The sequence below is a fragment of the Myodes glareolus genome, chromosome 11, assembly GCF_982192425.1.
Source record: "Myodes glareolus chromosome 11, mMyoGla1.1, whole genome shotgun sequence".
NCBI lineage: Eukaryota > Metazoa > Chordata > Mammalia > Rodentia > Cricetidae > Myodes > Myodes glareolus.
This window is the reverse complement of record NC_142036.1, coordinates 73,524,791-73,548,836: the sequence shown is the minus strand read 5'-3', so window position 1 is coordinate 73,548,836 and position 24,046 is coordinate 73,524,791. Positions and strand designations below refer to the sequence as shown.

At 41.0% G+C, this 24,046-nt stretch overlaps 1 protein-coding gene across 2 annotated transcripts in view; it reads right to left on the bottom strand.

Annotated features, from left to right (window-relative positions):
* Nucleotides 1-24,046, bottom strand: part of Prkd1 (protein kinase D1) — a 308,561-nt gene that overhangs the window by 4,457 nt on the left and 280,058 nt on the right. For both annotated transcript variants that reach the window (XM_048415779.3, XM_048415780.3), the window contains one exon: nucleotides 23,255-23,522. In XM_048415779.3, the coding sequence (XP_048271736.3) occupies nucleotides 23,255-23,522 (268 nt within the window). The remainder of the gene's footprint in view (nucleotides 1-23,254; nucleotides 23,523-24,046) is intronic.

Below are 24,046 nucleotides of genomic sequence, written 5' to 3'. Positions count from 1 at the left end.
CATATAGTTATCCTCCTGGATATTGGAAGTAGACAAGATAGCCAGGTAACCTTGGGTGCACGGGGGATGGGGTGGTGGAAGTAAGGGGAGATGGCTAGAGAGAAGGGAGAAGGGGAGGATGGGGGACAGCTTGGGGGAATGGGATGGGGGGAGGGAGGAAGGATGGATATGGGAACAGGGAAGTATATATCTCAACTAAGGGAGCCATTGCAAACTAAGGGTTTGCAAGAGACTTGATTCTAGAGGGGTTCCCAGGTCGAAGGAGAGGTCCCCAGATTTTTCCTGGGCAGCAGAGGAGAGGGTGCCTGAACTGGCCTTGGCCCATAACCACACTGATGAATATTTTGCATATCACCACAGATCCTTCATCTGGCAATGGATGGAGATAGAGACAGAGACCCATATTGGAACACTGGACTTAACTCCCTAGGTCCAAATGAGAAGCAGAAGGAGGGAGAACGTGAGCAAGGAAGTCAGGATCAGAGGGAACCTTCATCCAACGATGGATGGAGATTGAGACAGAGACCCACATTGGAGCATTGGTTTGATCTCTAATTTTAATGGGAAAGGAAACTACCCTTACTGAAAACTTACAACTTGGTCAAAGTGAGGGATGTTAGAGGCAATGGTGCTGAGGCCGTAAACCAGAGGACCCAGCTTCAAAGGCTGTGCTGTTAAACAATATGGCACACAGAAGCCATATCAGACTGTAAATGCATTATTATAACAGATACTGTCAGCATTGAATGCGGTTTTAATTGTTTTCTAATCATGAATAATAAATTCTTCACTTTGTTTCCAGCACATATTTGTATATTGAATTTGGGTCTTGTTGCGTTTCTTCTCATTGCAGCCCAGAGTTCAGCCTTCAAAGAATACTCAGAGATGGGGATCTTCCTTTGTCAGTATTTTACCCTTCTGCTCCGAATAGCACATTTGCTATGTGTTAATTTCATTATCAGAACATTTTTGGACAAAGCACAGAACTTTAAACACAGAACTTTCCGGCCATATTCTAAACCACACTACCGGGGCTCTTTGCTATTTTTTTGAATACAGTTTTCTTACTAGGATGTTTCTATCCAGCTCAACTTCATTATTTCCAACAGGCTGTAATAAGAGTGGAGGGACTGGTTTTTATGTCAACTTGACATAAGCTAGAGTGGAGCCTCAGATGAGGAAAAGCCTTGATGGCATCCAGTTGTAAGGTATTTTCTCATTTAGTGATCAGTGGGGGAGGGCCCAGGTCATGGTGGGTGGTGCCATCCCTGGGTGGTTGGTTCTTGGTTCTATAAGAAGATGGATTAAGCAAGCCGGTAAGCAGTTCCCCTTCATGGCTTCTGCTTCAGCTCCTGCTTCTGGGATCCTGACCTATTTGAGTTCCTCTCCTGAGTTCCTCCAGTGATGAACAGCAATGCTGAAGTAAGTATAAGCCAAATAAAACCTCTTCTCCCCAATTTAGTTTTTGGTCATGGTATTTCATTGTAACAATAGAAACCCTAAGACAAATTCATGGCAGAAGCAGGGTATTGCTGTGATAGCCCTGCCCATGTTTTGGGAAGTATTGTGGAAGGATTTTGTAACTTTGGGCTTGAAGAACTATTGAGTGTTAAGAGTTCAGTGGAATGTTCTTTAGGAATGTGGAAGACAAGAATGTTAAGAGCAATGAAGAGGAAGGCCTGGCTTGTGAAATTTTAGAGGGAAGTTTAAAGACTTTATCATGACCATTTGTTAGTTTGAATTAGAATCCTGTGGTTCTGGTTAGCTGGGGCTGAATTATCAGCTTTGATTACCAAGATACCAAAACTTTGCTTTATGGGGATATTTCTGGGTCAGCTGGAGCTAAAAGATCAGCAGTGATTAAGAAGAGACCAGCATCACTGGTGAAATCTTCTGGGAAGTGTGTCACAGAGCACATAGAAGCTGTGACCCAGAGGTGCCAAGGTTGTACCTTGTCTTGGCATCCGGACTTGGTAATGTGTAAGAGTCACTCAAGTGATACTGGTTTTGAAGGCATGAAGGGATCATGGAGAGCAGATGAGGTTCAGCACTGCGAGAGACCAGGGAAAGCCATTGGTGAAGGCACAGCCTCAGTGGCAGTTGAAGGTTCAGGACTGAAGATTTCATGCAAAGAAGTTGAGGTTTGGCACTGTGAAGAGAGCCTATAAGAGGCTATTAGTGAAAGTGTAGCACAGTTGCAGCAGAGGACCCCAGTGTCTTGGAGATGCCAGTGCCACGGGATAACCACCTAGACCAATAGGAGCAGCAGTGGAGTGGAGCCTGTCGGAACCTAGAGGACAAGGTGTGTGTGCTGCAGAGGACAGAGCTGGAGCAGGGATCCGAGCCCTTCGGAAGAGTCTAGAAGATCATGAGTGGACCCTAGATAATTAAACATTGAGTTATTTATACTGTTGGAGCTTAGTTTTACTTAGATGAGATTGTGATGGTGCCCTGGTTCTTTCCTCTTAAAGAGGTCTCTAAATTAATTTTAATTTTTTTTAAAGAAGTCCATATATGAAATATTTGAACTTTTTAAAGAGATTGGATGTTTTAAAGAAACTGAAATTTTAAAGATTGAACTTGTAAAGACTTTAGGACTTTTAAAATTATGTATAATTGTAATGTAAGATTTTGAGGTAAATAAGAAAGGAATGGATGTGGCTTAACGGTGATGTGTTTGTGTGTCAAGTTAACCAGGGATTGGTTGTTTTGGCTGGTTGTGTGTGTCAACTTGACACAAGCTAGAGTCATCAGAGGAAAAAGCCTCAGTCGAGGAAATGTCTCCATGACATCCAGATATAAGGCATTTTCTCATTTAGTGATCAGTGGGGAAGGGCTCAGCCCATGGTTGAAAGTGCCATCCATGGGTTTGGTCCTGGGTTTCATAAGGATATGGGCTGAGCAATCCATGGGAATCAAGCCAGTAAGCAGCACCCCTTCATGACTTCTGCCTTCGGGATCCTGTACTGTTTGAGTAACTGTCCTGTTACATCAGTGAGAAACATCAATGCTGAAGAGTAAGCGAAATCACCTTTTTCCTCCCCAACTTGCTTTTTGGTAATGGTGTTTTGTCACAGCAATAGAAACCCTAACTAAGTCAAGAAGGTTTTCCATCCCACAAAAGTGCCATATTGTTATCAAGACCTATTTGCTACTGATGATACCCTATCTATTAATCTGACAATCCCACATAGAAAGAAAGTAGCTATTCAGGCACAACAGATCTCTGGTACAAAGAATTCTGACAAATACTGACTTTAAGTCACTTCCTCCAAGGACCCAGATTGTTTTTCTAAGTGTCCAAAAAACATCTATTTAGTCATTCATGATGGGACTCTCTAAGCTTTTTATTGGATGACTTCTGAACTGACTCTCCTTTTATGAAATTCAAACAACTGTAGCCCATCTTACACATCTCAGTATTGCTCCCACTTCAACCACAGATCATCCCAAAAGACACTAGACATAGGCCACACTGGTTAGCTTCTTAAAGGATTCAGAAGCTCTCATCTGCTACTGTGAGCTCTTAAGGCTACTTCCATGTCTTCTCAGGTTCTAGTTCCCAGAAGGCACTGCTGTGGATACCTCACCAGAAGAAAAGAACTAAGAGAAGGAAAGGGAATGGAAGAGATGAAACAGAAACTCAGTGAAAACGATCCCCAGAGAGGGAAAAAGATTAATTTGGTCTAGTTCCAGTTGTCAGTCTGAAGAAAGATTCAGAATACTAACATCCACATATACAAGAAAACATTTTTTTGTCTTTGTTTTTGTATGTGGGTTACCTCACCCAGAATGATTGTTTCTAGCTCTATCCATTTACCTACAAATTTCATTCTTAAAATTTCCCCGTGTAAGTGTACTACACTTTCATTATCTATTCATTGCTTGATTAACATCAAGGCAATATCCAATTTCTGAATATAATGACTAGAGCAGCAACGAACACGGATGAGCAAGTATCTCAGTAGAAAGACGTTAGCTTTAAGTTTTAAATATAAGTGCTTAACTCTGAATAACCAACTGGTTAAGAGGGGAAGAGAATTCCTCTAAGATTACAGGAAATATAATATAGTAAGTACTATGGAGAGATAAAGAAGAAACTAGAATAGGAGAATTAAATCAGGAGAGGAATGAATGGGCAGAATAAAGGAGGGAATGTAGGAAGAGACAACTAATGCTAAAGGCCTTTTGAAAAGCCATATGAGACCCCACTCCTCTAGAACTTTCCTTGAATGTATACATATGTGAATAAAATGAAAATGGAATTACATATAGTAAGGAAGACAATGCCATAACTTGACATTTTATGCCACCATGTAAAATTTCCCCTGTTCAGAATGGGTTATATCTTGTTGAGTTGTTGGCCCAACAGATCCATAGACTCCCTCCCCTAAACATCACAGGCTATTGCCCAGGCTATTGGTTGTTCTTCACAAACTGATGACAAAGCCTTCTTGCTGAAGACACAACTTACTTATGTCATCCAAAATAAAGAGCTCAAGGTGGAGTCAAAGTAGAGGCTTCACTCCTATTGAGTGACATTTGTAGTATTGGAAGGTACTCTACATGCTACTGGAGGGGAAAGTAATTATCAACACAATTCAGTTACAAACCCTGGGTGCACCTACAACAGTGAGTTGCCTGCAAGATATACTGGCGCAATAATGACACAAATGTTATGGTAGATACCAATAATTTTTATTGGATTTAAGGCCAGTTCCATGAGATAAAATACATACCTGAAACTTCTCAAGTGGCCATGAGCCTGAGAGTCAATACATCATGAGATCTCAGTGAAATTCTACAATTTTTCTGTTAAAGGAACATAGCAATAAAATAACAGCTAATGATATAACCTGAAGCCCAGTGATCAGTGCATCACTCAACCCTCATAGGAGAGGTTTACTTTTTTGAAGCACACTGTAATTAACACAGAGACCCACAGCTGGACAATGTGTAAAGAGTGAGAGACTTTGGAGCAGCAAGCCCTAAATGGGATGTCTTTATAACACCCTTCTCCTCAAGGCTCAGAGACCCACATGGAAGAAGAGGTAGAAAGGTTATAAGAGCCAAAGAAGATGGATTATTCCAAAAAAGCAGTATCTTCCATAAACAACAGGACTGATGCCCATATGAACACACAGAGACTGTGACAGCAAGCACGGGACTGCACATGTTTAAGCCCTGCATCAAGGGGATGTGAAGACAAACTTTCATCCCCAACCAAGAAGGTATTTGCAATTGATTCTTCCTGGAAAAGAGAAAGTCAGTTTTCTCCAATAGAGTGTTATTGAGTATATCAACCTCATTCCAGGACAGAAACCACGCCCAGGAGTGGGTTGGTCAACATAAAATGGATTCCATGTTTTTCTTTGTTTGTTTGGTTGTTGTTCTTTTGTTTTGTTTGCTTGCAGGGGGGGGGTACTTTAAGTTTCATTTTGTTTTGCCATTTTTGTATTATATGAATTTCAGTTTTTGGGTTACTTTTTTATTACAGTCAAATAAAAGAAAATGAGAAAGAACAAGAAGTTGGATGCGTAGGAAGTTAGGGAGGACCCAGCAGGAATTGGAAGAGGGAAAATACAATAAAAATATATCACATGAAAAAAATAATTAAAAAAGGCAGAATACCTTTTTTTTTTCCTAGAAGGAACTTTGTAAGGCATGCCTTTGGAATGTGAGGGTGTATGGGGAGAAAATGGGAGAGACAGATACAAAATTCCACTGCAAAGCAAAGTGAAGGAGAAAGTGAACATGTCCTGGAGCAGGGAATGTGGAACATTGAATGGAAAGGCAACATGCTGGTACCCAAGCAGAAAAAGAAAGAGCCATGCAGAAACCACAGGGGTCACACAGAGCTCTTTACGGCTCCAGAACGCCAGTGTTACTTAGAAACCTACAAGAAAAGAATACGTGAATATCCTAGACTTTCCTCCATAAAATCAGAAGACCAATTATTTAAAACATCTGGCTTTCATGAGGTAGGGAACAGAGTACTGGCCTGTAAGCCATATGGGGTAATAAGCTGAGGCCATTTTGAATAGCTGGATATCAGCTAGGGTCAAAGCAATGTGATACCCCCTCCTCTCTTTACACTCTCTTCCCTTTATTCTTTCTGCCCTAGAAGATTAATAGGAGCAAACTAGGCAGCACCGACTTCTGTTTGCCGTAAGTACGATGGCATTGTCAGCATTACTTTCCATCCATTGCATCCTATTCATTCCGGGAGTCAGTACTGATTCTATTCTGGCAGTTTTGCTCCTTTTATCCATAAGCTCAGTCCTATTAAGAGTCAAATATCAGCTAGTCTCTTAAGCAGCCACATTTGAACAATGTGCAGAGGTTTTTTTTTTTTCAGTTTCTTTCCTTATGGGAACATTGTCAGCAACTGTATGACACAAGTTTCAAATTTTTTTTCAAATTTATTTATTTATTTGTTTATAAAAATTTCCACTTCCTCCCCTCCTCCCCATACCCTCCCATTACCCCCACTCCCTCTCCCCCACAACTCCCTCTCCTCCTCCCTCTCCAGTCCTAAGAACAGTCAGGGTTTCCTGCCCTGTGGGTAAGAGCAGTCAGGGTTTCCTGCCCTGTGGGAAGTTCAAGTTCCTCCCCCCTCCCTCCAGGTCTAGGAAGGTGAGCATCCAACCAGACTAGGATCCCAAAAAGCCAGTACATGCAGACAAAACAAGACCCAGTGCCATTGTCAATGGCTTCTCAGTCAGCCCCCATGTCAGCCACATTCAGAGACTCCGGTTTGATCACATGCTTATTCAGTCCCAGTCCAGCTGGCCTTGGTGAGCTCTCATTAAGTTTCAAATTTTATACTTCTTCATGATCAAAGATTTTGGTTCCTGTAAAAATGTCTGAGGGCATACATTCGTGTTTTCCTATAAACTGAAAAAATATTTCTTATACCTTTTGTTGCTGTTGTTATAATTTCTTGGCTTGCAGCTTGCTGCCCAGTAATTTTTTTTCTCATTTCTCTGTTACATGAGAGACTTAAAATATCAGTAAAATTTTACCACATTCTCATTGTTTAACAGAGTGGATCCTCAGAGTTCTAGGAGAGCTAGTACTCTGTGGAGATCACAGCTAAGCACACAAGGATACTCAAGGAACATGAAAGAGAAGGACATACGAAGATGCTGAGGGCTTTATATTGAATATGCAAACAAGCGGTCCATGAACAAAGGTACTTAGATTCTATTTTTTTTTCAGGCATCAAGCACTGAATTAACCTTGAAACTGTTTGAACTACACTGTGATCATTCTGTATTTCAAAGTAAATATCAAATATATGAATAATATATTTCTTTCTGAGTGTGTACAAGATACAATAGTACTCCTGTGGAAACCCTGAAAGCCTATAAACCTTGGAAGGCAGCCTGGAAAGAAACTGTTACTGACACTTGCGTTGCTAGCATGGAAGGCACCATCTCCCATCTCCCATCAAAGCCTCTCCCCGTCTTTGATCACGCCCTTTAATCAGTTCAGTGAGTGGCGGTCCTTCCCATTCTCCCCATTATATTTTAGCTCCTTTGAGGTCAGACAAATGGGATATTCATTTTTTTTATTAAAATCTTTGAGTCTCTAAACAAAAGATGCATCTGGACTTTTTGGCATTATTAGAAAACTGCTTTAAATATATTCTTCCCTGAACCCATATTCATCCTTCCTCCCCCCCCCCAACCCAGGCCACCGAGCTCTCCCCATTCCTCCCCTACTCCCTTCTCTCTAACCCTCTCCCCTTCCATCAACCCTCCCCCCCCCATGCACCCAATGTTACCTGGGACTCTTGTCTATTTCCTACCTCCTGGCGGATAGCTAAATAATCTTCATCAGGTTCATCTTCTTATTTAGCTTCTCTAGGATCACGAATAATAGGCTCAAAGACCTTTAATTATGGTTAGAATCCACTTATGAGTGAATACATACCGTGTTCCTCTTTTTGGGTCTGGCTTACCTCACTCAGTAAAGCGTTTTCTATTTCCACCCATTTGCATGCAAAATTCAAGATGTCATTGTTTTTTACCGCTGAGTAAAACTCTAATGTGTATATGTTCCACACCTTTTTTAACCATTCTTCTATTGAGGGGCACCTAGGCTGTTTCCAGGTTCTGGCTATTACAAATAGTGCTGCTATGAACATAGTAGAACAAATGCTTTTGTAGTATGTTAGGGAATCTCTGGGGTATATTCCCAAGAGTGGAATTGCTGGGTCCTGAGGGAGGTTGACTCCCAGTTTCCTGAGAAACCGCCACACTGATTTCCACAGGGGCTGTATTTCAACTAAGGGAGTCATTTTATTGTTTACAGGAGACTTGATTATATATGGGATCCCAGGTCCAAGGAGAGATCCCCCAGATTGTTCTCTGGACAGAGGAGAGGGTGCCTGAATCGGCCGTGGCCCATAACCATACTGATGTATATTTTGCTTATCACCATAGATCCTTCATCTGGCGAAGGACGGCGATACAGACGGAGACCCACATTGGAGCACCGGACTGAGCCCCCCAAGGTCCAAATGAGGAGCAGAAGGAGGAAGAACATGAAAAACGAAATCAGGACTGCGAGGGATGCTATCACCCACTGATACAAGGGAACGGATCTAATGAGAGTTTACCAAGGCCAGTTGGACTGGGACTGAACGAGGACGTGATCTAACCAGATTCTCGGAATTTGGCCGGATTCTCTGAATGTGGCTGGCCCGAAGTCTTTCTGAAAAGCCATTGACTATGATACTGGGACCTGTTTCCTCTGCATATACTGGATTTTGGGGATCCAGTCTGTTTGGATACTCACCTTCCTGGACCTGGAGGTAGCGGGGAGGAACTTGAACTTCCCACAGGGCAGGAAACCCTGACTGCCCTAAGGGACGAAGAGGGAGGAGGAGAGGGAGTGGGGGGAGTGGGAGGGTGTTGGGGGGGGGCGGAAATGGAAACTTTTATAATTTAATAAAATTCACTTTCCAAAAAAAAAAAAAAAAAGAAAACGGCTTTAAAAAAGCCGTCTGAGAAAGTGTGGCACATGTATACATTAAAGTACTATTTAGCGGTAAAAAACAATGACATCTTGAATTTTGCATGCAAATGGATGGAAATAGAAAACACTATCCTAAGTGACATAACCCAGACCCGAAAAGATGAATATTGTATGTACTCACTCATTAGTGGACTCTAGCCATAAACTAAGGACATTGAACCTATAGTTCATGATCCTAGGGAAGCTAAATAATAAGGTGAACCCAAAGAAAAACATATAAAGATCCTCCTGGAAATTGGAAGCAGACAAGATTGCCAGGCAAAAGTTGGGAGCATGGGGATGGAAGTGGAGTAGGGGGAAGGGGAGAGGAGGAGAGAGAAGGGAGAAGGAGGAGGATTGGGGAGAGCTTGGGGGAGTGGGAGGGTTGAGATGGAGGAAGGGCAGATATGGGAGCAGGGAAGAAGATATCTTAATTAAGGGAACCATTTTGGGGTTGGCAAGAGGCTTGACTCTAGAGGGATCCCCAGGTGTCCATGGGGATATCCCCAGCTAGGTCCTTGAGCAGTAGAGGAGAAGGTATCTGAACTGGCCTTGTCCCATAATCAGACTGATGACTATCTTGAATATCACCATAGAACCTTCATCCGACGATGGATGGAGATAGAGACAGAGACCCACATCTGAGCACTGGACTGAGCTCCCAAGGTCCAGTTGAAGAGCAGAAGGAGGGAGAAGATGAGCAAGGAAGTCAGGACTGTAAGGGGTTGGTCCCCCCACTGAGACAGTGTGCCTGAGCTAATGGGAGCTCACCAAAGCCAGATGGACTGGGACTGAATGAGCATGTGATCTAACTGGATTCTCTGTGGCTGACAAGGGGGGCTGACTTAGAAGCCAATGATAATGGCACTGGGATTTGTCTCTACTGCATGTATTGGCTTTTTGGGATCCTAGTCTGTCTGTTTGGATGCTCACCTTCCTAGGCCTGGATGGAGAGGGGAGAGCCTTGATCTTTCCACAGGGCAGGGTACCCTGCCCTCTCTTAGGACTGGAGGGGAAGGGAAAAGGGGGAGGAGGGAGCGGGAGAGAAATGGGAGGAGAGGTGGAAGTGGAAATTTTGAATGGTATTATTTATAAAGCAATAAAAATTAAAATTAGTTTTAAAAAACCATCTGGTAGCTTTACTACATTAACCAGAAATTTAAGTGGTCTCTTCCTCAGCTCTAAGTTTTAACATCCATATTGTACCCGTGGGATGTGTATGTTTTAATTATAATATTTTGGATGATGTGGCACCATGGCTAGGTAGAATGTCATGGATCATGGGATCATCATTGATTATTGTCAGAAAATCAGAACAATGCTATGGAAATCTGAAACAGAGAAATTTACAGCAGAGAAGGGACTTATGACACACAACAGTGTACATCATTTTTCGCCCAGACATAACATTATTTATTTTTATGCTTACGATCCTTACATTTCTCTACACCCAAACCATTCTGGTTGATGTTTTTGGATTAGAAAGCAGTTTAGAGAAGCTTTTCTGATGGAGCCATCGCCAGATACCCTTGGCTCTTTTCTTCAAGGCCGGTACATCCCCAGCTCCTTTCAGTTCCACCTCTGACTGCTGAAGTGCAGTGCTTACTACTTCTCTCCCTCTGCTGGGCTTCATGCTGATGGGAACTTGTGTGTTTATTTTAAAAACCGTTTTGCAACCCTTCGCATTCCAGCTCTCAACCCAGCATGCCGTTGCCCAGCAACACTAACTGGGACGCTTCTCTCAGGGGCTGCAACCGGAGGCTGCCAGCAGCTAACAAGGCCACTGGAAATCATCCTCTCACTCGTTCCTGAGTCAATTACCAGAATCCAATGAAGTGTAAGACCTTTAGAGACTCATGTCGATGGCTTTCCTGCTCCCAGTTCTTTCCTCTGTAGAAAGTATTCTATCAATGGTTACTCTTTGCTTCACATTCAATCACATTTTTTTTCCCCTGAAGATCGGCAACACAATCTTGGAAACTATAAATTGTTTCTACACAAGCATACAGAGGTTATCAAACTCATGCCTGACTGGCTCAAAATTTAAGACAGCAACACAAATGTATTTCTGTCATAGCTTGTTCTCTATTTTCTCTGCACACTAAAATCCTTTAAAAAAATTGTGTTTCTAATATGAATAGTCAAACCAGAGAAAGGCAAAAATCTTTAGATGAGGAGCCTCTAGGTCGGTTTTGGGAGTTTTAGAAGTGCCTGAGGCATTTCTATTGCCTTCAGAGCTTGATCATGGCTGCTAAATTGCTTTGCAGACTTTCGCATACCTTTCCACAGAGGTTTGGGGATTTTAAACAGAGGATTCTTGTTTTACAGCTCTGGGTGGAAGGTGATGCTGTGTGTCTGTTCATGGATCCCTGCCAACGCTGGATTACTGGCTTTTAGAACAGATTTTGTGTTCCAAAAGGTTGAAGGTAAAAGAGTATTGAAAGCAGCTAATAGCTGGGTTACTATGGTCCCAAGGACCACTGAATAGAAGGATATAAATATAAAGAGAAACAGTGAGGAAAGGACCTATTCTGAAGTATATACTGTTTAGTATTTTAGGATCAAGACTTGGGCGGGGAGCTTTTGAGTTAACTTCTATGTAGAAAATACTGATAGAAATAGCAAACAAGTGGATTCAACAATGACTACAGTCTGGAGCAGTGGGTGATCCTGGAAAGAAAATATTTCATAGGTATATGAAACTAGGTCTGATGTGGGATTCCTCTCTGTATGCTGTGAATACCATTGGTTAATAAGGAAACTGTCTTAGCCTGTGATAGGGCAAAAGAGTAGAGCTAGGTGGAGAAAACTAAACTGAATGCTAGGAAGAAGAAGGCAGAGTTAGAAGCCATGGAGCTGCTGCTGGAGACAGATGCGGTGAAACCTTGCTGGTAGGCCGCAATCTTGTGGCGATGCACAGATTAATGGAGATGGTTAAATTAAGATATGAGAGCTAGAAAATAAGAAGCTAGAGCTAATGGGCCAAGCAGTGATTTAAAGAATATGGTTTCTGTGTAGTTATTTTGGGTCTGAGCAGCCAGAAACAAACTAAGGGGCCTTCCGACAACACTAGATCCTCTGTTTGGATCCCATAATCCCCTATCCCCTAACTGTGGTGGGACAATGGTCTGTATCCTGTCAATTATATTTTAAATAAATGCTGATTAGTCAGTAGCCAGGCAGGAAGTATAGGAGGGACAACCAGGCAGGAAGTAAAGGTGGGGCGATGAGAACAGTAGAATTCTGGGAAGAAGAAATCTTATTCAGCAGTTGTGACCCTACCACAGATGAATCAAGATGTGACTGACTCACCAAATAAGGTACCAAGCCATGTGACTAGCATAGACAAGAATAATGGGCTAATAAAAGTTATGAGTTAATAAGAAGCCTGAACTAATAGGCCAATCAGTTTATAACTAATATAGACCTCTGTGTGATTTCTTTGGGACTTAATGATTGTGGGAACTGGGCAGGATCAGAAAATGTAGTCAACACCTAACTTCTAATTACAGAATTGGGAAATATGGGTTATGAACAACACAATAATTTACAGCCTTAAAATCCACAGTAACTCATTATGATTCTACTTACTGTCTCCAAATCAAATGTTGTGCCATGCTAAAAGGTCTTAAAATAAAGGAGATGCTGGCCTCACACTATCTTTAATCATCATCACCATCATCATAATTAGCAGCATTACTATTGTATAGTTTTACTACACAGCACAGGTTGGCTTTCAACATCTGGTCCTCTGGTTCCTAAGTGCTGAGGTAACAGGAGTGTGCCACTATGCTGCAACATTATACTTAACCAGAGTTGTTAAACCCCAAGGTAGATCTGTCCTGCGATTTTGGAGAGACTGGAGTGCACACGATGGATGTGTCTCCATCCATTTGGAAAAAGGGTGATGATTAGAACCATCCCACTGCTGTGCTGAAGCATGGAGATGCTTCTGGCCATCACAATATCCCCTAACTAAGAAGAATTTCGGCTCCTCTAATCCTACATGTCCTCTATGATTGGAGTAAATTGAGAATATTCTGAATAAATACTCAGTGGATTGGCATAATCTAGAGCAATACAATGATAAAGATTTTTAAAATTTTTTCTTAAATTATTACTTAATTTGTTTATACCATATATTTTGTAGTGTTCCCTTTATTTATTGTGGATGGAAGCAAACATCAGTATTTATCCATTCTTGATCCTTTACTCAGACATCTTCAATACATGGAGAAGACATAGTGCAGTTCAACTATGTTAAAACTTAAGAAGCAAAAATTTCCAATTTAATTCAAATATTATACCAATATTTTAAGATTGGTGGACAAATAAACACCCAACTGTGAAGATTTATAATATCACCTGACCATTTTCTCCCATTGCCATTGAAAATCATGCTATTCATATTGAACTTGCCTTCTTGAGAAATGAATTCTTTCTTGGTGGGACAGGCTTTCCCATATTACATCACTGAAGAGGAAGCATTTTTGTACATAAAAACATAAAACTCACTCAACTGGGGGCCATTTTTTTTAAATCATCGCATACCACAGGCTCACAATTGTAAAATTCTCTTTCAATGAAAACAATGAAAGGCTCTTCTAAAAATTAAACATATTTCCAAAATTTTAAATTGAGATCATTTGAAATGTTAAACCTTCCCACCCCACCATAGAGGTTCTGACCCACATAATTCACTTCACTTCATCAACTGTGATTGCATTTCTGGCACCCAGTCAGCATTTTGAAGCACTTCTCTGGCTGGTCCCAGCACCTTTCCGGCGTGCTGTTATGTCTGACAGTGGTGTTAATATGTTGACAAATCAATCTATTCATTAATATTCAGGAGGCTTGCTGGATCTGCAAGCTCCATAAACTGTTACAACACAGTTTAATTATTAAGATGACAATTGCCGTTCTTTTGTTTCTCAGGCCATTGGATTTCTGGGTCTCGTCTAAGGGAAGCTTGCATGTACGGGGCTTACTCTTTTTGTTTTGAACAATATGTTGTGAAGGGAGGGCCCACAGCTGGTTCCGTTTCATGGCAAAGCACTACTTCTAAAGTGCTTAGCAATCTGGAACGCTGTTGGGTTTTGAAAACATACCATGTGGTGATGGAGCTTGGCTTTTATTTAGCTTTTCTTTGTATTTGTGCTGGCTGTATTTTCCAATTTCTGGGGAAAAACACACTTACAGCCAATTTTATTTGAACTTATCAAGCTGGAATGACAAAAACAACTTTAAAATAAAATGTGAATGTCTGGATACATTTAGTGGTATCTTACTTCCAGTTACTGGATACTTTGAGGTACCATATAGTCATATGTCATATAGTCATATAGTCATATAGTTCAGCTGGGAATTGAGCTCAATTCAGAGGATAAATTAGAGTCATGCTTATCAGAGGAAAAAAGAGGCAGTGGATTACTGTTGATGCTGTTAGTGCTCACAAGTGGAAAAAATCTGTTGTCACCAAATCATCACAATTTGGTAATTAATTAATGTTGCACTAAGTCAAGGTTTGAGATTGGTGCGAGGGTCCTTCTCATATATTTATATATGGCATGTCAAGCCTTCCTCTTTGATCAGAATTCTTGATAATGCCAACTAGTCATGTGACCCCGGATCTGAGCAGCAATAACACTGCAGGTGGCCTGGGAATAGGTGCTCCTTCAGACTTCACCTGTGAACACAGAAAATGATCTTCTGTCTGCAGGGGTCAGGGGCTCCTTGTGAGACAATTTCCCAGACTGCTTCTGTGTTGATTACTGCCTGCTCGCCTCCTTAATGGTATATAAGGGAATATCAAAACTCAAAAGGAAAAAAAAAGTAATTTCTTCACTGCCCATTACCAACTGTCCTCAGATTTAATGCATGTCTCTAATTGAACACATCAATTTGATGATGGCAATGTACTGCTACTCTGACGAGCGCTTTCAGATTCATCGCTGCAGGGATGGCCTTATTCACTTAATGAGGCAACTTACACAGAAGCAAATAATGTCTCTCTTCACCAGCCTTGCAGCCCTCTGTGTTTGGTTATCTATATCACCTTTCTCCTTCTAAGAATAACTCTGGAGAAAGTAAAAGCTGTAAAATCCAACTGTACATGGAAAGGCACCACATAACTCATGCTATGATTGTGAGCAAATGAGGGGCTATGGGAAAAGAGAGTTCCACTGACATTCACACTTGGAAATTCTCCTTTGTGTGCACATGGCAGACTTTAATTCTTGGTAACTTCTGCCTCACCGGCCTGGTTGCATTGTCTTGATAGGTGTTACAAAGAAGAAAACAGAACCCCAAAGTTTAGTGGTAAATGATATTTGTATTCAAATATTATATGTAGTTTATTTAAAATTTTAGATAACTTTTAGACCATTTGTGGTAGAATTATATTTACCACCCCCCCAAAGTCATCAATCCTTATTATTTGTTTTTGAGACAGCATTTCTTGGTATAACCGTGGTTGCCCTGAACCATGAGTGTGAACATGTGTGTGGACAGCATGTGTAGACATGGTGGCCCCAAATTCATAAACATCCACTTGCCTCTGTTTCCTGAGTGCTAGGATTAAAGGCCAGATTCTCAACCCTTATTTTGCTCCATGAAACTTTGCTTGCTTATTTTTAGCTTTAATTTATTTTTTAAAGTCATCCATCACACACACTTAAGAAAAGATTCAAGTCCATAAAGAAAATTAAATATCAAAATAAAACCCCTTCTCACTGCTTAGAAAATACCTATTTCACCTACTTTTCTACTGATTTCCTAGAAGCTTCTAAAGACTAAAAGCATTTCTACTATTTTCAAAGGTTTATTTATTTATTATTTCATGTGTGTTAGTGTTTTACAGTCCTATATGTGTGATCATCACATGTGTTCCTGGTACCTAGCGGCCAGAAGAGTGCATCAGAAGTACTGGAAGCTGAATTGTAGAACTTAGTGAGCTTGTGCATGGGTTTGGACACCAAACCCAGGCTCTTTGCAAGATCAGCTAGTGCTCTTAAGTGCTGAGCCATCTTTCCAGTCCCCTAAACTTAGATTGTATTCATGAGTCTCTAAACCTAAGCCAGTGCTAGCTAAACTCTGCTCCATGAGAGGAGTTCAGAAGAGTAGATTGAGTCTTCAGAAACTGTTAGAGATATTTTATATGCTTGTTACATTTTTATTGTATTTTATAAAGTCCTAGTCTGCATGCTTATCAGTTCAAGTGAACCTGTTCCTCTATCACAGATATTTCGAGAACATTCTGTTTTAGAAATGTGATCCCCTCCATTAAAGGTGATGATCCAACAGCTGGATCTGGAGGCAGGTGCCAATAATTTCAAAACTCAGGAAGTCAATGCAGAAGGTTTGCTGAGAGTTTGAGACTAGGATGCACAGTGAGGGCTAAGCCATCAGTGGCTATATAACACAGATTTATTTCAAGGAAAGCACCCACAGCAAAAGGCTCATATCATTTCATCTTCCTTGACATCACTGCTTTCCTCCCAATTATTTAAATGTGAAATTACTTGTACTAGCCATCTTTGTAATCTAGAACAAGCCTGGAGCAAATTATGGGGCAGGTAAACGCTAAGATACACAGGTATATTATGTATTGACATTATATGAAATTAAGTATTGACATTATATGAAACATTTATTCTGAATTCTCTTTTTATTGCATTTATTTAGTGTGTGCGCACATGCGTGTATGCATGTATTTGTGTGTGCATGTATGTGTGTGTGTGTCAATGTGTGTGAGAGTGCATGTGCATCTGTGTGTGTGGGGGCAGGTACCACAGAGCACATGGGAAGGTCTGAGGACAACTGGCATGATTTGTTTCTCTCTTCTATGTGGGTCCTGGCGACTGATTTTTGTTTGTTTGGTTTGATGATCAATGCCTTTCTCACTGGCCCTATTCATTATCTTTGATTAAATTACATATTAAATGACACACCCATTCACATCACTACATACATATACTGAGGCAGGATCTCACATGACTCTGAAGTTGGGCCTCATGCACCCCTTGTCACCTATTCTCCATGATACAGAAGTTCCATTACTCACATTCTTTTGCATGCTTAGCTTCAAGGTTATCTCAGTCAAGGATGAATATCAATATGTGAATAATCGTATATGTTTATTGTTAGCTGATAAACTCAGGCTAATAATCCACGGCCCAACTAGCCCACAAGCCCAGCTCTCTATACCGGTGCCCATGCCAAGGATAACTTAATCCCTATGGTGCCTTGATTCCTTTTCTCCACAATTCCTGAGCTGCCTAAAATCATGTCACACCCGTCAGCTTCACTTCTCTGCACATCATCTCCTGTCGTTCTAGATTTTATTTTTTCCCTTTTCCACTCTCATGTTTTCTTTTCTATTCATAGTCTTTGTAAGCTGACATTGATTAAAATATACATGATATTTCAAACATGGCAACCACCTGACAGAAATGATGTGTCTTTGAAGAGATCCTAGGAACAACAGATGGATTCCGTAACTTTTTTTTTCATTTGAACATCGAGAAGTACATTCAGTATTTCAGAGGATCCTCACCTCAGGGGATTTTAGCTGTATAACAGCAGCTTCGTTCTTAAATAGAACCATGAAACATTTACTCATTTTATTTTTATCCTAGAATTCTTTACCTGCTTATTACCAAGAAATAATTCCCTTTTGTTTTTTTTTTTGCATAACAGAATGGGTTTTGTTATGCACCTGCATGTGTGTGGGTTGTGGACTTCAATAATACAGAGCATCTCATTAATTTTTCCTGCTTCCCCCTTGGTAGAGGTGAAGTTTTGAGAGTTTAAATTATGAACTTCTTACATTCCAGGAAGAACACGATGAACAGATAAAGAGACATCCTCATTTTAATCTCGCTCCACACACTGTTCCAGGCCAGAGCTGAAAGTTTACAGACCACCTAGAGCGAGACCATAAAAGGCTTACAAATAATCAACTGTCGGAGATATTCACTGGCAAAACTTTTAGACTCTCCTGTCTTACAAACATCTTGAGTTATGGGCTGAGTCTCGCAGTTTTTCCAACAGTCCTAGTAGTACCCGGGATCATCCTGATGATGTACTTTGATGTAACAAGCACAGAGAAACCTGCATCTTCTCTGTTGTGAAAATTTAAGAATGCAATGGAAGGAGAGACACAGAACTGTTTGCAGCCTTACCCGGACATCTAAAAGTTATTTAGGTGACAGCTAATTTCCCTTTCCATATGATGAAGTAAATTTATCAAATCAAGCCATCATTTAAAGATAGATCATGAGTTCTGGTCCTTCCATGACAGGACTGAAAGCAACAAGGTGGATATGCTTAGCCCTCACCATAAGCTGGGCTGAGCTAAAGCTGGAGGAAATAGAGAAGCCAGGTCTAATTGCCGTTGGTAGTGATAGATACATTGGTAATGGTAATGACAATCCAGCTTGGAAAAGTGACAAAATGATACACAGCCCCACACATAGACTGCTTTAGAATGGGCTAACATGGTGAACACTCTTTCTCTTGGGAGATAGCTCTTCTATACCTGTGTTTATCATGACAGTTCATTCTGGGGAGCCTCCTTTTTACCTTTGTACACACACACACACACACACACACACACACACACACACACACACAGAGCCTTACTCATGAATTTGGGTCTCTCAATTAGGCCAAGAACTTACTGATATGTGTAGTCTATCTGGCCAGCTTGTTTGAGAGGTCCTATTTCTGTCTTCAGAGTTCTGGAATTACTGATAGGTCACCAAGCAGAACTTCAGTTCTCACACTTAGATGACAAGGGCTTTATCCCATGAAACATCTCCCCAGTCTCAGTTTTATTTAACTTCACGCTGCTATTGCACTTCAGCTATTGCCTAATGAGAATATGTAGTGGTGCGGTTACAAATAACTACAGTTAAATACATGTACAAAACTCAAAAACGCACATGTGATAGATGGATACATAGACTGGTGATCCATAGGTAAATAAACAGGATAAAGAACAGTCTGAAAAGAGGATGGAAAACACAGTAAACTTTAAACTAATACAATTCCGTTAATCAATGAATTTCTAGTGCAATCTCATCTAATACAGTATCCCGGGCAATAATGTATAGCACCATATTCTGGTTAGAAAACCAATGATCTAAAGGAATAAGTTACTGAACAGAAATTAGCATGATTGTACACGTGGCATTGCCAACTCAGTTCTACACTATACAATGATGCTATTCCCAGTACCTATAGTGATTATTAAACATTGTGTTGCTTCTCTGGTAAAATAATGAATACCACAGCAAAAGTAAATACAGCAGGATAAATAAAATGATTACCTAGAGTCTGGGAGTGTTGTGAGTAGAAACATCTAACCTAGGGCAGCTGTTGGGATTTGAAACTACCAACATTCATATAGGTTCCTTAACTTCATGTTTATGTCCCTGAACCTTTACATTAGAGTCTGTAACAGTCCTACTTCAAGATTAGGGGTTGATGTATGAATTCATGCATGGTAAGAATGTTGAGTGCTTGGCTCCTTGGCAGATTCTATTGAAGAGTGAACTAGCATTTTGTCTCCATTTCAGTTTGTTAATATGAATGATGTAATTTTCCTAAAATTTTCTCATTTTCCAAACCACGTTTTTTCTCTCTTCCTCTCCCTCCCTTTCTCTTTCTCTCTCTCTCTCACATACTCTCTTACACACACACACACAACCAGAGAAACACTGTTTTTCCTGACACCTGTTAATGTCGTTACGTTTGGTTTTAGCTTAGCATCTTTTTTCCCCCGCAGTAGTTTCCTTTCTCTTTCTTGGTTGTGTCGTCCTTATCCACCAGGATAATCTGAGCATTAGAATCGGGCTCCTGGGATGACTATGTGATCGCGCTGGGACCTGAACACAGACAATTTTTACCCTATTCAGAGATGGTCTCCATAAATATGCTGACTTCCATTTTGAGACCACAGTCAGGAACAGGTAAGCTTGGACATAGTGGCATAGAATTTGCACTACAAGGAAGACAATCTGAGAAGAAAGTTATCACAAAATAAAGCAGCCTTCAGAGAGGGAAAAACATAACATGTGGATTGCAGGAACCAGCTGAACCGAAGGTTTACCTTTAACATTTCATAAGTGGGGTTCAATAAGTAATCCTATTTGCTTGTCATAGGTTTCTGCTATTGAAACAAGGAAAGTCCTAAGGAGTTTAAAAGCAGAAGTTTGCAAAGAGCTTATAAATTTACACAATCGATTTTTGTTTGCCAATGAGGTCAGTTGTTTAGCTCAGGGTTCTGCAATGCTCTCCAAATTCAGAAGCACGGCTGGATCCATCCTAGCTTGTACAAATGCCTCTAAGATTTCATTTCACTCACACTTCATTACTTCCTGTCCTAGTTAGGGTTACTATTGCTGTGATGAAGCACCATGACCAAAAGCAACTTGGAGAGGAAAGGGTTTATTTCGCACACAATTTCATATAATAATTCATCATCAAAAACAGCGAGGGCAGGAACTCAAGCAGGCCAGAAACCTGGAGGCAGGAGTTGATGCAGAGAGATCATGGAGGGGTGCTGCTTACTGGTTGCTCCCCATGGCTTGCTCAACTTCCTTCCTTATAGAGCCCAGGACCGCCAGCCCAGGGATGGCATCTTCGACAATGGACTGAGCCCTTCCCCATCAATCACTAATTAAGAAAATGCTCTACAGGCTTGCCCACAGTCAGACTTGATGGCAGCATTTTCTCAATTAGGGTTTCTGCCTCACAGATGACTCTAGCCCGTGCTGAAATAAAATTAGGCAGCACACTACTTTATTATGTAGGTCTCATCACTCCGTTTTCAAAGAAGGGTGTGAAGCACAGAAAGCAAACAGTGCTTGGTTAGAATGACAATCTTAACTATATCTCAGATACGAGATTGCTGACCTTTCCTTTTGCTGCTAAAATCATGGCACTGGCTGGCATCTCATTTCACAATATCTAGATTTTTCGGCGACTGCGCTGTGGTGTCAAGCACCCTGGGTCTCCTCAGTGGTCTATGATAGTTGCATTTACCATACAAGGCTCCAGTTTTGCTTGTGTGTTTGTCATTTCTGATAGGCTTCAAGTTACTCCCTAATGGTCCTGCTTCATTTTCTAATCAGGGAATTATCTATTCTCGGTGAGACAGTGGAGCAGAATGACATATTTAACACTTCAGCGGTTTCTGTGACACAATTCATTACTCAAGCATGACTTCATTCAGAGGCAGGGAAATACTCACTTGCCCCCCAGACCCCAGCAAGGCAATAGTACAGTTTTTCTCCAGTCTGGATAGGCCAGAAGGAGGCACAGGCACAGAGGCCAATTTATTCCCGAGTTGATGCTTAGTCCTTTAGAAGAAGGAAAACTTAATCTCCCTCCTGGGCTGGTATCAGTGTCACCTGGCCTGAGTGGTTTGGACATCTCCTCAGTTTTATATAGCCAAATGAAAGGGGTATTCCTTGGTCAAATGCAAATAGGTTACACTAGGTTATTTGAGTTACACTCAATAATTTCCTTCGCCAAAATGTCACACATGGTCTTCTGCATTCTACAGGGATGAGCGAGTTCTGTATCTCTTCTCAAGACTCGGTTCTAACCAGCTCAGCCACAGTGAATCTCTAGTCTCTGAATTGGGAGACTGTGATTTTAAATTTAGCTGAAAACTGAAGAAAATAAATGACCATCTTTCCAAATGAATAACTCATTTTGCCATCCACTTTTCATGCTTTTGTCACACATTTTTACATTCTATCCCAAACTGTGTTGTGGGTATAAATTGTGATTTCCTAACTACTGTTTTTACAACCACTGCAGCCTCTGTCACTATTATCTCTTCCCACGGATGAGAACAGGGAAGCGTCTGACATCTTTTATCTATACTCTGGCAACAACATCAAGTTATTTTACTGCATAAGAGATACGAAGCGTCAGGGCTAGTCTTTTCTAATTGCCATTATTTCCTGACAAAAAGACATGGTCACTGGGAAAGATGATGATTACACTTAAGCCTTTCCCTGAATTCTGGATCATTCCTTTGGCATACGCCATAGCTCTTATGCAAGCAGTCCAGATTCCTTTAAGATATATCCATCTGGCTACAAATGACAAGAAAGTAGAGAATGCTAAAGGTTGCTAATAGTAATACCCACTAAAGCTCAACAATGAATTTTGACCCTGGCCACTTAACATCATCAGTATCTAAGGGATACATCTACTTCATGCAGCTTCCCTACGCCCTTCCCACATCTGTACTGGCACGTTCAAGAACAGGTATCAACGTGGGGACTAGCTGTGAACATGTCATCCTCTTTCACTAGTGTAAATCAGAAGACTTTTGAACTTTGTATCGCCCAGAAACTACCAAAGCAGGGTAGTGACCAACCAAGCATGCTCACACTACTTGTGAGTTCTGGTCCTGCCACTAACTAGTGTAAAGATCTTGGCACCTGGTATTACTTCCTTATATCTTTAGTTTTCATGGCACAGATTTAAAAACAGAACCTATTTTCCAGGATTTTTGTGAGAATTAAATGAACCCCCAAGTACACTCACCAAAGAACTACTTTTAAAAACTTGAACTAATTATTTCCTATGGCCCACCAGTTTCTGACATTGAAACTATATCTATCCCCTTAAGAGAAGAGAAGTACTGATAAACAAGAATATCAGTTAAAATAATGCAAGACTGCCAAGGTGTCCCACCCTAAAAGAGTCATGGCGTACAAGTGTTTTCTCATACTGAACAAAAGCAAAACCCCAACATTTCTAGGAAGTGGCCAAAGAAAACATTCACTCTCTGCTGTCACACAAAGTAAAGCAGGCGAGAAAGGGCTTGGAATATTAATGGTATGATAATGAAAACGTCAATGTCATAAACTCGTGTTGGTGAGACTTCAGAAAAGCATAATTCCAAACCCCGGTGAAGGCTCTCGGCTGTCACATCAGCACAAACATGTCCAATGTGCACAATTCTGCTTGGCTGCTTCACTTACCTTTAGGTGCAACTTTCCAATGTCTAATCTGGCAAACACACATTTTACTAAATAACATTTTGGATTTGAAATTGTGTTACTTCTCAATCCGCTTTAAACAATTTTTGCTTCCATTCAAGAGAATACAATGAGCATTTTTTTTCTCTTCAACGATTAAGAGTCAACTAAAAGCACACCACTGAAGATGGAAGCCAATGTCCCTTTTGAAGGGGAGGGATTACCTTCAGGAGAAATCTCCTTCCAAGGATTGGGTGGGTACATGAAAGCTGCATTCTGGATCTGGTCGTGAATGTCTTCGTCTTCATTAAAAGGGAAGGTGCCACTGAGGCTCACATAGATGATGACTCCAACAGACCACATGTCTAGAGAGCGATTATAGCCCTTGTTCCTCAGGACCTCGGGGGCCAGGTAGGCTGGGGTACCCACCACTGACCTCCGGAAAGACTTCTCTCCAATGATCCGGGCGAAACCAAAGTCACAGAGTTTCACCTGTTGACGGTAAGAATTTGTTGAAACAGTGAGTTTGGGTTTTCATTAGCTCATCTCTACCAGAGGTATTCAGAAATACAGACAATAATAACTGCCCCTTGAGGAAAAAATGCTATTTTTTTTACCATCTATCTTTGAAGACAGTAGTTTATGTCACAAGACAAAACTGGCGTTTCATTTAAGAAAGTATCCTATAAACCTTTTCCTTTCCGCCCCAATATCAAAAGATAACTTTGAAGATAAGCATGATCAGTTTGGAGCATTGGTCACTAGGGAGGAAAACATGCAAAATGATGACCTTATCTGAGGGGCTTATTTAAATGAAGAACAAAGGGTAAGGAGGAAGATGACAGAATCCGCAATAACTATCAAAGTTAGCTCTGTATGGGCCAGCAGGTGGGACCTGAAGGTCTCAGCACAGCAAGCCCAGACACTCACCCTGACCAAGTACTGGAAACATAGGGTCCCTAAAAAGAGGTCCAGCTTTTTCCTACCACCTCTGGCTTGCCCTGGTCACCAGCCAG